Raw genomic sequence first — 13,536 nt, forward strand, 5'->3', positions numbered from 1 at the left:
ACTCCATGTTGGGGAAAATCCCAGGTAACTGTGCCATGGCAGATAGACTGGGCTCCACTCTGTAGTTTTGTTAGCATAACAGCTAATCCAGCCTGGCTGAGTTTTAATAGATGTATGAACCCCACCCTTGTTTGCTGTTTCTCGGACCCGGTCCGTAGCAGAGAGATTCTGCTGAGCTGGCTGGCTTGGTGCCTCAAAGGCATATCCTTAGCTGAGCTGGCTGGCTAAAGGATGCTTTGTTGCAACAAAGCCCTTGGAGATCTCCTGGACTTGAATGGAGGGAGGAACTAGCATTGCTGAAGGTGACTGCTGCTCCCATTTTTAGACACATTCCCTCTCCATACCCGGCTACTCCTCTTGGGCTGACATCACTGTATCCCACAGAGCTATTTAAGCAGTTGACAAGGCAGAGCCGGCCTGAGCTGGGGATCCTGCCTGCATATGCCAACTGCCCCCTCTGCTTCTCTCCAAGTATAGGAGACACAGAGCAACATGCCCCCCAAGAAGGATGCCCCAGTGAAGCGGCCAGTAGCCCCTCCTGCCAAACCAGCTGCTAAGCCAGCTGCTGCTGCAGGAAAGCTAGCCGCCCCAACAGCAGCAGCCAAAGCCAAAGTGCAAGACACAGTTCCAGCACCACCATCAGCACCGGAGAAACCCAAGGAGCCTCCAGTTGACCTCTCCAAAGTGGTGGTGAGTGGGGCATGGCATGAGTGAATGAGGGGCAAGACACCAGGCCTTCGTAGCCTCCACTGGGAAAGGAGTAGGTTGGTGTAAAGAGATGGCTGTTGGGTTCATTTCCCTGCGCTGAGATCATTCTCTACAAGGAGCCCTTCATTTGAGCATGGTGGGCTATTTTATTGCAATATGTTACTAACATGTGGCTAAGAGAGGGGGGAAATATAGCGCAAAATGGGAGCCCTCAGTGGGAATTTGCTAAGGAGAAGAGGTGCTAAATATTCGTCTGTGAATGTTGGAAAATTGGAAATGCAGAGCATAATTCTGTCCCACTGAACCTGAGCCACAGAGGGGGTGGTAAAGATGTTGGTGATTCAGAAAGACTGTGAGGACGGTGACAGACAATAGTTGGAGTGTTTGGAGAGAGCCTTGCTTCCCACAGTGTACACGTTTTCCTTTTCTCCTACTATTATCAAAGAAGTTTTGCAGATTTTTGAAACAACATAAAATCCTGCAAAATAATTCTTACCAAAGCTTCAAGAGGGGATTCTACTTTCAAGCCCCTGGCTCTCTGAGAACCTTACTGACAGTTTTCAGTACTAAGTAAAATCCTTTCCAGGAAAATGTCTAAATCCCTTCCAGGGATTCAGTTATTTCTCCGAAGCGGGAAGGTCAGAATGAGTGAGAACCAAAACAATACCCCTGACATTACTTGGTGGATTGAAATGAATGGACAGGCTGTATGTATGTATGCACCCAGGCACGCAGGCGCATGCTGTCATTAATATCTATATCTGCAAGGGACACCAAATAATTGGCAACACCCTACTCTGTTGGGTTGTATCCAGCAACTGGAATCAACTTTCCTTGGATCCAAAAAGATGGAGGAGAGAATGGCAAACATTTGCATCCACCAATGCCTCCCACTGATGGAATGTTGGATCCAGCCTGCTTGTTTCCATTGTATCTCTCCAAGCTCAGGTGTCAATTAGATTAAAAAAGGGGGCTATTGGGATGCAAAAGCTCACCCTCCCCTGTAAATAAAGCTTCTTGTACAATTTTGCAATTTGGCAGAACATGGGTTTTGATTCATTTGCCCAGCTACAACGTAACAAATCTGATTTCTCTTACCAGAAGGAGTCATTTAAAGGTGTAACAAGTTTTATACCTTCAAAAGAATATTCTTCAGGCATAAAAGACTGAAAAAAACCCCAACCCCTTAAGGAAGAGAGAGAATGCTTGTCCATATCTAGTGAATCCACGGCTAAGCAGGGACTTAATCAAAGTTAACGATCTGACAAAATTCACATGTGCCCAATAAAGTGCTCCTACCACTGCACATGTGAAAAAAAGAGTTTATAAAAATACTGGTACTGAATCAATTAATTGCCAGACATACAGGAAGTTTGATTAATAATTGCATTTCAGCCTTCCTGCGCTTTACAATGCAAAGCAAGGTGCAGGGGGTTAGAGTGTCAGACAAGGATCTGGAGAACCCAGGTTTGAACCCCCCACTCTGCCTTGGGAATTCCCTGGGTGTCCTTGGGGCAGTCAGTCTCTCTCGGCCTAACCTACATCACAGGGTTATTGTTGTGAGCATGAAAAAGAGGACAGGAAAATGACACGCTCTCTACATGAGGCTGCCCTTGTCGCAAATCCGGAAGCTTCAGCTAGTGCAGAATGCTGCGGCCAGGCTGCTGATGGGTGTACCTAGATGGGAGCACATCCAGCCTGTGCTGAAGGCCCTGCACTGGCTGCCAATAGCATACCGAATCCGCTTCAAGGTGCTGGTGCTCACCTTTAAAGCCCTATATGGCCAGGGTCCAACATACCTGAGGGACCGCCTTTCCCCACATGTACCCCAGAGAGCACTGCGGTCAGGGTCCCAGAATCGGTTAACCCTCCCAGGCCCCAAGGATGCCAGGCTCACTGCGAAGAGGGCCAGGGCCTTTTCAGTGGCGGCTCCTTACTGGTGGAGCGAGCTCCCGGAAGAGATCAGGGCCCTGCGGGATCTTTTACAGTTCCGCAGAGGGCCTGAAAGATGGAGCTCTTCCACCAGGCCTTCAACTAGGGGCCGCCCCCACTATTACCATCAAAGAGCCCGGCCCTCAGCTCTAACGTCTGGCTCATTCCATCGAGTGACTCAGGACGACACTGAGCTGGAACTCAGCTGTTGGGGACATCTGTAGCACGCCACTCTAAGGATAACTAATAGCACCTTATGATTTTATGGTTTTATTTTTTTAGTACTGTTTTATATGTTTTATACGGTTTTATTGGCAACTGGTGCCACTACTGTAAGCCACCCTGAGCCCGCTCGCGAGAAGGGCGGGATATAAATTGAATGAATGAATAAATAAATAAATAAATGTGCCAGTCGCTTTGGATCCTTATTAGGGAGAAAAATGGTGTACAAAAGGTCTAAATAAGTAAGCAAGCATGTAGGTGATTTTGGTCTCTGTCTGCAGAACCACAATGAGTCTCATAATTTTGGAAGCTGCAGTGACACCAAAAAGAATGAGGAAGTTTTGAATCAGTCGGGTCTATTATCTCTAGGCAAGGCCACCCAAGTAGCTTCTTGGGGTAGCACAATGAGGAAGGAGACCGGACTGTGCACCACATACGGACTCATCTTGCTTCCGGCCAACTGTGGCACAGGAGGCACGGCCTCCTCTCTGGGCCCACAAGACCATCAGCTGGTCCAAGCCAAGCCCCAGCATTGTTGCTGCAAGGTCTTGGCTCAGACACACTCAGTGACAGTGCAGGTAAGGTTGCCAACTGGCTGGGGGAAAATGTCCTGACGTTTCATATGCAGAAATGGGCAGTTGAAGCTTCTCATGGCATGGAGCTCAATAACACCACCTAAATATTACTGCAGATCAAACTGATATTAAAGGGACAGTCAGAAGGACCGGTTTGAAACTTGGCAGCCTTAAGCACAGGCCCAGGGTGTGTGTGTGTGTGTTAGGTGTACCTTGATAGAAACTAAATATCCTGAACTGTCTCTGTCTGTAGATCTGTTCTGCTCATAAGGAAGAGAAGCATAGGGGCAGGCCAGTGAATGAGCAGATGATGAGCTGCTGTTTTGGATATGTAGTTTTGTGATGCTAACCCGGCCTCCTGACTGCAATCTGTGCTGTCAGTCATGATAACTAAGTGAAACCTCCATGTTCAAAGGCTGTACCTGCTGGAGCATTGTACATCCAGAGGCATCTAGCTGGCCTGTTGGAGCAAAATGCTGGACGAGAAGGATTTTGTTCTGTTCCAGCAAGGCAAGTTATTATGTCAACCTACCCATCAGATTTGACATATGAAAGTAACAAAGACTTAAATATGCAGAAACTATGGTAAGTGCCACAATTTTTCCTGGCAGAAGTTTTGTGCAGCCACAAATTCACCAGGTCCAGCCTCAGTTCATCTAGGGAAGGCTACACCTACTGGATTTCTGTCATGTAGCTGCTTAAGGACAGAGTGACTCTGAAGGTTATCAGAAAAAGATGGTGACTCTAGCAGAAATTGATGGTTTCTGTTCAAGGAAGTTGTGAAAATGCTAGGCACTGTTGGCAGAGAAATTTCTCCCATCCTAACAGGGCCTCCTGTATTCAGCAGTGGTGTCTGAGAAGCGCAGCATGCTAAGGATAGGGGGTCAGAGGGACAAGATAAATTTAGCAATTGAAAAAGATCCTGTTATTTTAACGACAGGTCTGAAACAGTCGGCAGAAAAGCCCAGTATTTGGCTTGCATTCTTGGCAAGCCGGACCAGGGACAGGTGGTCACAAGCAGGGGGATTAGCATATCCCCCCTCCTCTCCCCCCCCCCTTTCTTTCAGGGAACAGTTATTTCAGTCTTACCTCTGTAGTACTGCTGTGCTGGGATGCCACCTTCTGAGCTCAGGAAGATCAAGTTGCGGGAGGATTGGGGTTGTTCAGTGAGCAGCCATGCCCTCTTAATGTGACAAAATTCCTGAACCAATGAGGTAGGAGTTCCGATAAAGAGAATGACCACCAAGATGAAAAAGCAAGCCCTTATTTGAACCTGATCTAAATCCCCTTCTCAGGAACCTCCTGCTGGACTGGCATGACTGCCCCACTAAACATCTCCTCTATGCAGAGGGCTGCTCCATTGACAACATAGCTCCCCAGTCACGAGACTGAAGCAGCCTGCTCTGGGCTTGCCTGAAACAGCGCCACCTATGGGCAACACCCAACAGCAAATGTCACCAGTGTCGCCATGACAACCCGGAGGAGTTAAAATGGCGGAGAACTTGACTGTTGGGGACCCTGCATAAAAATACATAGATAATGTTCAGTTGTACTATCCATAAGTTATCAAACAAACAAACAAAAAAGTACCAGAAGACTGACAGATCTACCAGTATTGGTAATCCATAATGCAATTGGCAATGTTGTATAACCAGTACAAACAGCAAAGATGAAAAGACATTAAACACATTGGTCACTAGGATAAAAAGACTACTACAGAACATTGCAGGCCACCGCAGGGGAGGGAGACCAGGTTGCCAACTCCATTTTGAAAATTCCTGGAGATTTGGGGGTGGTAACTATGGAGGGATCGACTCGACTGTGCGACTGAACAACAACAAAAAACTATGGAGGGTGGAGTTAGGGAAAGGGATCAGCAGGGATGTGATACCACAGAATCTGCCCTCTGAAGCTGTCATTTCCTCTAGGGGAATGGATCTCTGTAGTATGGAGATCAATTATAATTCATGGAGAACCCCAGGCCTCACCTTGAGGCTAGTACTGGTAGCTTTAGAGGGAGACAGAATGTTGGGGGTCCTGGTCCCTGTGGGAGCCCATGGAGGAGGGCAAATCATGTCATTTGCTTTCACATGATGTTTCAGTTGGGTTGGGGGGTGAGGGGGCCCCCGAGGGATATCTAATGATGGCTCTCAGCAGCCCTGAGAACAGAGAAAAGACATCTCTGGATTAATTTATTGGTTTGAATACAGAAATTAGGGAGTGAGACATACTTGGGAGTCCTGGACATAACTATAAGCAACGAAAGAGGTAAACAAGCTATGCCGCCACCACCCCTCCTTGCACATCACACACACACACACACACACACACACACTCCCTGCATGTGAGTCTGGTCTGCGTCTTTCTCTGATAGTGGTAACTGGGCAGAGAAAAGGGGGGGGGAAACAAAACTTGAAAGCATGAAAGTTGTGGGGTGGATTATTAGCACACCTGTGTGAGGATAAAACAATCTTGTGCAAGATCACACCACACACTAGCTCTAGGAAACACATGCTTGACACTATTATTTTCGTATACCCCAACCCAGGGCTCTTTTTGGGCAGGAACGCACAGGAACGGAGTTCCGGCTGGCTCCTGAGTTGGCCACACCCAGCAGGAACTTATTAGCATAATAGGCCACACCCAACAGCAGAAACTCATTAGGATTGGCTACAGTAGGCGTGTGTGGCCTAACATGCAAAGGAGTCCCTGCTACAAAAAAAAGCCCTGGGTTTTGACAACAAACAAGGTAAACAGAATAAGAAGCAAAAGGTGGGTGTGGCTGGATGATCACACTTCTGGCAACACGGGGCTGCTGCCTAATATGCTAATTAGCTGTGGTGTCAGGGTATGGCCTAATATGCTAATGAGTTTCAGCTGTTGGGTGTGACCTATTATGCTAATGAGTTCCTGCTGGGCTTTTTCTACAAAAAAAGCCCTGCCCCAACCCATAAGGACCAATATGTCATTAAGGCTTATGAACAGTATAGTTTGGACAAAATAGAAACATAAGGCAAAGACCTTTAGCTAAACGTTAAGACTGTTCCAAATTCCAGTATAGCCATAAGTAAATATTTATGGTCTTTGGTAAGATATTATCAGGCTTGGATCCTATACCTTGTTTCCGCTCATACCTCCTTTTCCTGTTGTGGAGCTGCAAAGTGCCTCGCTCAAGAGGAATGGTCTTTGCAGCAGAGGACTGCCTCTGCAACAAATGAAGGAAGCTCAAGTGGGCACAAACTATAGGATGCAAGATTTACATCTACCTCCCAAGGCTGTGGAGAGGAGCGTAAGTGAGATCCATAATTATTGCCTGTCACAAATCTCATAGAGTAAAGCAAGAAAGGACTGTAAATAATATAGGAAAATAAAAAGAGTGCATTTGGGGCCACCTAATTTAGTGGACAGCCCACAAGCTGTTTTGTTTGATCTGTGGGGTCTGATTAATATCCCTGCTGTCCAGTCCTAATTACTAATTAGAAGTAAGTCCTACTGTGTTCCAAGGGGCTTACTCAGACTTAAATGTACATTGGATTGTAGTCTTAGAATCCCAAGTTTAATTCTTTTCAGTGAATTTCTACCCCGTAGGGACTACGTAAGTATGTTTAAAAATGGTTTCATGCAGCAACTCAAGTTGTCCTTCAAACAATTTCAGGTGAAGATTAAGTGGACAGAACAAATATCAAAACTGACACATGCAGAGAAAAAGATGGATGGTACATTAGCCTACAACCACTAGCATTCCTTTTGAGAGTTTTAACATCTGCTGTGGTCATTCAACTCTGCCTGAAAAAGGGTTCTGAAAGGCCTAAAGACTGCTTGTTATAACTTTCCAGTTCCATCCACAGCTTAGTCCAGTTAACTATGTCTTCTTGGTACATCCCATTTCAAGAACTGTCATTCATTTCCAGTGATTTTCATAACCTCCAATCACTTTCTTTCCTTTTTCCAGATTGAATTCACTAAGGAGCAGCTGGAAGGTAAGTCCATTTCTTATGATCAGCCAATGGCTTTCCCAGACTTTACACATGGGCAGGGGTCTTGTTGTAGAAAAAGAGCTGCCGGAGCTCATTAGCATAACTCATTAGCATAACTTATTTGCATATGCCATGCCCCCTGACATCACCGGACGTGACAGAAGGCCACACTCCCTGACATCACCGGAAGTGTGTCAGAAGGCCCGGCTACTTACCCTCCTGCTTCATCCTCATTCCCAAACGGAATGAGGATCGAAGCAGAGGGCGGGGTAAAGAAGGGGGCGGGGCTTCACCACATGACCGCCCCGCCCCCTAGAGGTTCTCTTCCGGAGCTCCGTACCTGAGAGCTCCCCCCCGACTAGAGCCCTGCACATGGGTGTGTTCGTTGCCTTTAGCACAGCCTGTAGGCAAACTTCTCTGTGATTCACCATAGAACTCATATCTAACTAAACTTCTGTTTTGTGTGCATTTGGCATTTCTTTGTTATTATTTCCCCAAAGCTCTCAAGGCCAGACATAGTTGTCATAATCGTTGCATGTCTGGTTCTGACAGAACAAACTCCAGATCTCCTCCTCCATAATACATAGTAATAGAAGTCAGTATTAGCATGACAGTAATAGCATGATAATAGATCCTCACTTCCATATCCTACGCTTGGGAGCAACTCTGAGTGAAATAACATTATGCCACACTTTTAATAATATGTGAGATGTCCAGGTATACTTAGTTCTGGCCTAACAGCATGAGCCAGTGATCCCTAATGTGGTACCTAAGGGTGTCCTGACACCTGACAATGTGTATCCTGCTGCCTCTTTGTTACTTTCCCAAAGCATCTTTTCCCCCTAAGCAAAGAACCAGGCCTGGATTTCCTCCTCTTCACTGGAGTGAGAGAGACAGGATTGTCAGCTGGCCAGGAAAAAAAATGTCCTGTCCCTTTAACAGAGGCTTAATCTGTGGAAATGGGCAGGTGAAACTTTTCACTGATGTGGAGGTAAATCATATCACCTGGTAGTTGCTGCAGATTAAGCTGGCAGCTAGAGGGACCAATTTAAAATGTGCCAATTCTAGTGAGGGGTGCTTCAGAAGAGCCCAGGAAGCATAATGTTTGTGCAGGCCTGTAGCTAGAAAATTTTCAGTGAGGGGGGACCAATGGGGCTGACGTTAAAAAAAAATCAAATAAATCTCACCTTCTGGGTGGGAGGCAGCAGCTGCCGTTGCTGTGCGGGACCCCAAAGACAGTGAACGTCATCATAGGAGGTAGGGAACCCTGCCCTTTGTCAGGGGGTGTGGCATATGCAAATGATTTGTGCAATTGAGCTTCTGCACCTCTTTTCTATGAAATGACCCCTGCTTCAGGGTGAGGGCCTTCCTGAATTGTTTGAGGAAGCTATTTAAAATGCCCTTCTTTCCCTTCCCTAATGGAGAAGGGAAATAAAGGCATTTAAATCCCTGAGTGTCTCTGCAAAAGCGGAGAGGCTCAGGGGGAAAAGGAGGCATGTCTGCCTGGCTGCCCTGCCTTCCTTTCCCCAGCCAGCCTGGCCTTGTTACTTCCGGAACACCATTCCAAGTCGTTCCCCCACAAAATGACCCCTGCCCTGATGGCATTTCAAAGGGGGGTAACACAGAATTCTTCATTGTTGGCACATAAAAACAATAATGTCACACACGTGTGTAAATTAGCTAAAATAAAGTTTACTATTAGGGAGGCTTACATGGAGGAATAAAACAATAAAACAGTCTCGCTGACTAAGCTATATCTTTCTAGCTGATGCTGACTCCAAGATGGAGACTCTGACCACAATGAACTCTAAAACAAAGGAATGGAGAAGAAGCCCTGAGGATGTCTATGTGCAAAATCTCAGATTACATATCCCAACTATGAACTGACCAGTGACCATGCTAATTGTCAGTTCATTATGCATAGTCCTTCCCTTCTAGCCCAGGAACTTCTATTTGACATCCCATAGGTCCTAACTAACTAACTACCAATTAGCATAGACAAACAAACAGGTTAACTCTTTCATGACATCAGGGAGAGAACCTGCAGATACTCCAACACTCATGAAAGCTTTTGAAGCTTGACAATGCTCAGAGGTAACATCAGGAAGAGCTGGATAGCCAATGTGTATAGCAGAAGGCTGGACTAGATTGACAACTGGTCTGATTCTACAGAACTCATCTTATGTTCTTTTTGAATATTGTTCATTTTGTTATTGTCCATTGTTTTTTTATTTGTAAATGATATCAAGAATTTAAACTTTGTTTGCCTTGTTGGGTCAGAGTTTCTCAGAGAAAGGCAATGAAGTGGGAGGGACGACAGCTAGAACACTGCTGGTGGGAAACTTGGAGAAAGGCTGATTGAACATGGCATAGACCCCATATTAGAGCTTACTTAGTGGTGGTGATGGAAGCAAAAAGGCAATATTTCTCCACCACCATTGTTTCTGTGTGGTTCAGGGGCTCTTATATCATAGCCCTAGGGAACTGACCACACAACAGCTCACTGTTTACTACTTTGTGGACAAAATCACCCAAAGATTCTGACCACACAACAGCTCACTGTGATCTCTTTACTACTTTGTGGACAAAATCACCCAAATCCACTTTGGGTCAGATGCTGGCATGGATGCATGTTTAGAGGATGTACCTATGGCACTTGCTTGTCCAACTTATATGAATACCTTTCAGCTTGTGGAGCCTGAGGATGTGGACAAGATCCTTGGAGTGATGAGATGGACCACATGTATTCTTGATCCCTGCCTTTCCCGGCTGATAAAAGTTGCCAGAGGGGGGTTGGCTGAGTGGGTAAAGGGAATGGGAAATGCTTCCTTGAGGATGGGGGTTGTACCATCCATGTTCAATAAGGAAGTGATTAGATCTGTTTTGGAAAAAACCCTCCCTAAGCCCTACTATGTTGGAGAACTTCCAGCCAATCTCCAGTCTTCTGTTCTTGGACAAGGTGCTTGAGTGGGTGGTTACTTCTCAGCTCCAGGGGCTCTTGGAAGAGACTGATTTTCTGGACCCATTTCAATTTGGCTTCAAGCCAGGGTTTGGACTGCTTTGGATGTCTTGGTTGATGACCTCTGTCAAGAACTAGACAGGGGGAGTGTGACTCTGCTAGTTCTGCTAAGCTGCTTTTTGGCACTAGAATGGGCGGCACTGTGTTACAGTGGTTCAAGTCCTATCAGAGGGGCAGCCTCAGAGGGTCGGGGTTCCTGCTCTGCCCCATGGCCATTGACATCTGGGGTGCTGCAAGGTTCCATCTTACCCCCCATGCTATATAATATCTATGTGAAGCCACTGTGAGAGGTCATCAGGAGGTTTGGACTGCAGTGTTACCAATATGTGGATGATACCCAGCTCCAGCTTTCTTTTCCACCTAATTCCAAGGATGCTGTTGGTGTTCTGAACCAATGTTTGGAGTCAGTAATGGGTTGGGTGAGGGTGAACAAGGTAAAACTTAATCCTGACAAGACACTGGTTCTCTGGGTTAGCAGAAAGGCAGAACTGAGGCTTGAGATCTCTCCTGTCTTGGTTGGGATTACACTCCTTTTTAAAAGCCAGGTTTGCAGCCTGGGAGTGCTACTTGACACAGCAGTCAACTTAGAAAAACCAGAGTGCTTTTACCCAGCTTCAGCTGGTGTGTCAACGGTGTCAGTCAGATAAGGCCGCATTAATCCATGTCCATTCCTGGGTCAATCAGAACTAGCCACGGTGAGCCATGCCTTAGTTACATCCAGACTGGACTATTGCAATGCGCTCTGCTTGAAGAGTGTTTGGAGGCTGAACCTAATTCAGAACACTGCAGCTAGACTGCTGGTCAGGACCAGCTATCAGGAGCATGTGACCACGATATTACAGCAATTACTACACTGAACTTTAAAACCCTAGTTGGCTTGGGACCAGGGTATCTGAAGGACTCTCTTCTCCCGTATGGTCCTGCCCAGGAATTAAGATCACAGGGAGAGGCCCTCCTGAGTGTCCCACCAATCGAAGAAGTTTGTTTTATGGGCACATGAGAGAGGGCCTTTTCAGTAGCAGCCCCACAGCTATGGAACCTCCTCCCTGGGGTTTTTGATCTTTAGAAGGTAGTTGAAGACAGTTTTCTTTAGGACTGCATTTGGTTAAGTTTAGTAGCAATCCTGAGTAGTGGTTTCAAATTTTGGTTTTATGTTTTTACTGCATTTTATCCAATGTGTTTTATCGGCAGTGTAAGCTACCTTGAGCTCTGTAAGGAAGAAAGGTGGCTAATAAATGTTTTAAATAAATAAATATTTTAAATAAATAAATACTCCTAAGGAAAGATTTTATTGTTTCCCAGTCCAGTAGGCTTCCCAAGTCCCCCCGGGGGGCGGGGAAACCCCCGCCCCAGAGGCCCGTTCCCTGCCGCCACTGGATCGGGCCCCTGGGGGAACTCCACCCTGACGTGCGCGTCACCCGGAATTGACGCGAGCACGCCGGGCACGCTGGGGGCGGGGCTACGGCAATCCGAGGGAAAACTCTATGGTTTTCCCTTGTATGGATCCATGGTCCCGCCCCCAGCGTGCCTGCCGTCATCACGTCCCTTCTGGGTGACGTGCATGCGGTGTGCACGCGTGCTTTGCGCGTGCACACCAGACGCCAGTCGGGAGGCCCCCCCCGCTCCGGCAGAACATTATTACATCATTTCCAGGTTTACCCTGGAAGTGATGTTTCTAGCAATTCCTAGAGAGGACCAACATCACTTCTGGGGAAAACCTGGACATCATGCCATCAGCCAACTGCCATTTTTTGGTTTATTTTTCACCACCACTGCTCCTTTATGGAAGCTGTAAAACTTTCTTGCAGGAATTTAGGAAACTGTAGTTGTAGTGAGCTGCCTTCTGTTAAAATGCCTCCACACTATAAACTTGTGCTTCTAAAACTGCACCCAGCCAGGCTCTTGCGGCACCTCTGCTCGGCAGGGGCTGAGGGAGCGTGCCGGGGTCCCCTGGACAAGCTCGCCTGGGGAGGCGGGCACCACAAGCTAGCCCTGCCTAGGGCGCGAAAAAACCTCTGGCCGGCCCTGCTAGAGAGGTCCAACATCACTTCCGGGGGAAAACCTGGACATCATGCCATCAGCCAACTGCCATTTTTTGGTTTCTTTTTCACCACCACTGCTCCTTTATGAAAGCTGTAAAACTTTCTTGCAGGAATTTAGGAAACTGTAGTTGTAGTGAGCTGCCTTCTGTTAAAATGCCTCCACACTATAAACTTGTGCTTCTAAAACTGGTTTTTTTACTGTAATGGCTTTTACACAAGGGTTTTCACAGAACAGTAAAAAAAAACAGCTTCTCTCATGAGAAATGGATTACAGGCTGCTTGATTTGGAGCAATAACTCTTATTATGCTTGGAAACTGGTTTATATATGTAACATAGATATTAGGGATGGGCGTGAACCCATAAACAAACCGCGGTTCAAGCATGAACCAGGCCAGTTCAGGAGAACTGCCTCCCATGATCCACCCATGAACATCTATGGAGGTTCATGAGGTTCATGGGAGGGTTCGGACAGCATTTAAATACCCTCGGAACTTACTTTCCAGTTGGCAGCCCAACTGGAAATGAGCTCCGCGGGCATTTAAATACTGTCAGAGCCCAGCACCTGGGACCCGAGTGAGCTCCAAAGGCATTTACTTGCTTCCAGGTTGGGCCTATAAAGGCCTTCAGAGCTCACTTCCAGGTGGGGCTGCAGCCCAACAAACTTCCCGAACCACAAACCAGTTTGTGGAATGGAGACGTTTGTGGAAGTTCGTGGTTCGTGGTGTGTGAAAACCCTGAACCACGAACCTCCATTTTTCCCAGTTCATGCCCATCCCAGGTAGATATGGCTTTGGAGAGTACTAGCATACTAATGCAACTATCCTGCTACAATTCTCCATTCACAGTAATCACCTTGTCTTTTTTCCAGCTATTCTTTTTTATCTTACCATTCATAGAGCTGATGTATACACAGTAAAGCTGAGAGAGAGTGTAGCCTAAGGTCATCCAGTGAGTTTTGTGGCTGAATGGATCTTTGAACCCAGGCCTGTCCAATCCTACCCAGATACACTAACCGCTATGTCACACTCACCCCTACTATAATTACATGTACAGGAATCCC

General features: G+C 46.7%; 1 protein-coding gene across 1 annotated transcript in view; it reads left to right on the plus strand.

Moving 5' to 3' along the window:
* Window positions 1–369: 369 nt before the first annotated feature.
* The window catches only part of LOC107120922 (myosin light polypeptide 6-like), a 25,476-nt gene continuing 12,309 nt past the window's right edge, over window positions 370–13,536 (plus strand). The window contains exons 1-2 of the mRNA XM_015423709.1: window positions 370–690; window positions 7,390–7,417. Of these exons, the coding sequence (XP_015279195.1) occupies window positions 493–690; window positions 7,390–7,417 (226 nt within the window). The 5' untranslated portion in view covers window positions 370–492. The remainder of the gene's footprint in view (window positions 691–7,389; window positions 7,418–13,536) is intronic.

Source organism: Gekko japonicus, unplaced genomic scaffold (genome assembly GCF_001447785.1).
Source record: "Gekko japonicus isolate JY-2015 unplaced genomic scaffold, Gekko_japonicus_V1.1 scaffold33, whole genome shotgun sequence".
In the NCBI taxonomy this organism is placed as follows: Eukaryota; Metazoa; Chordata; class Lepidosauria; order Squamata; family Gekkonidae; genus Gekko; species Gekko japonicus.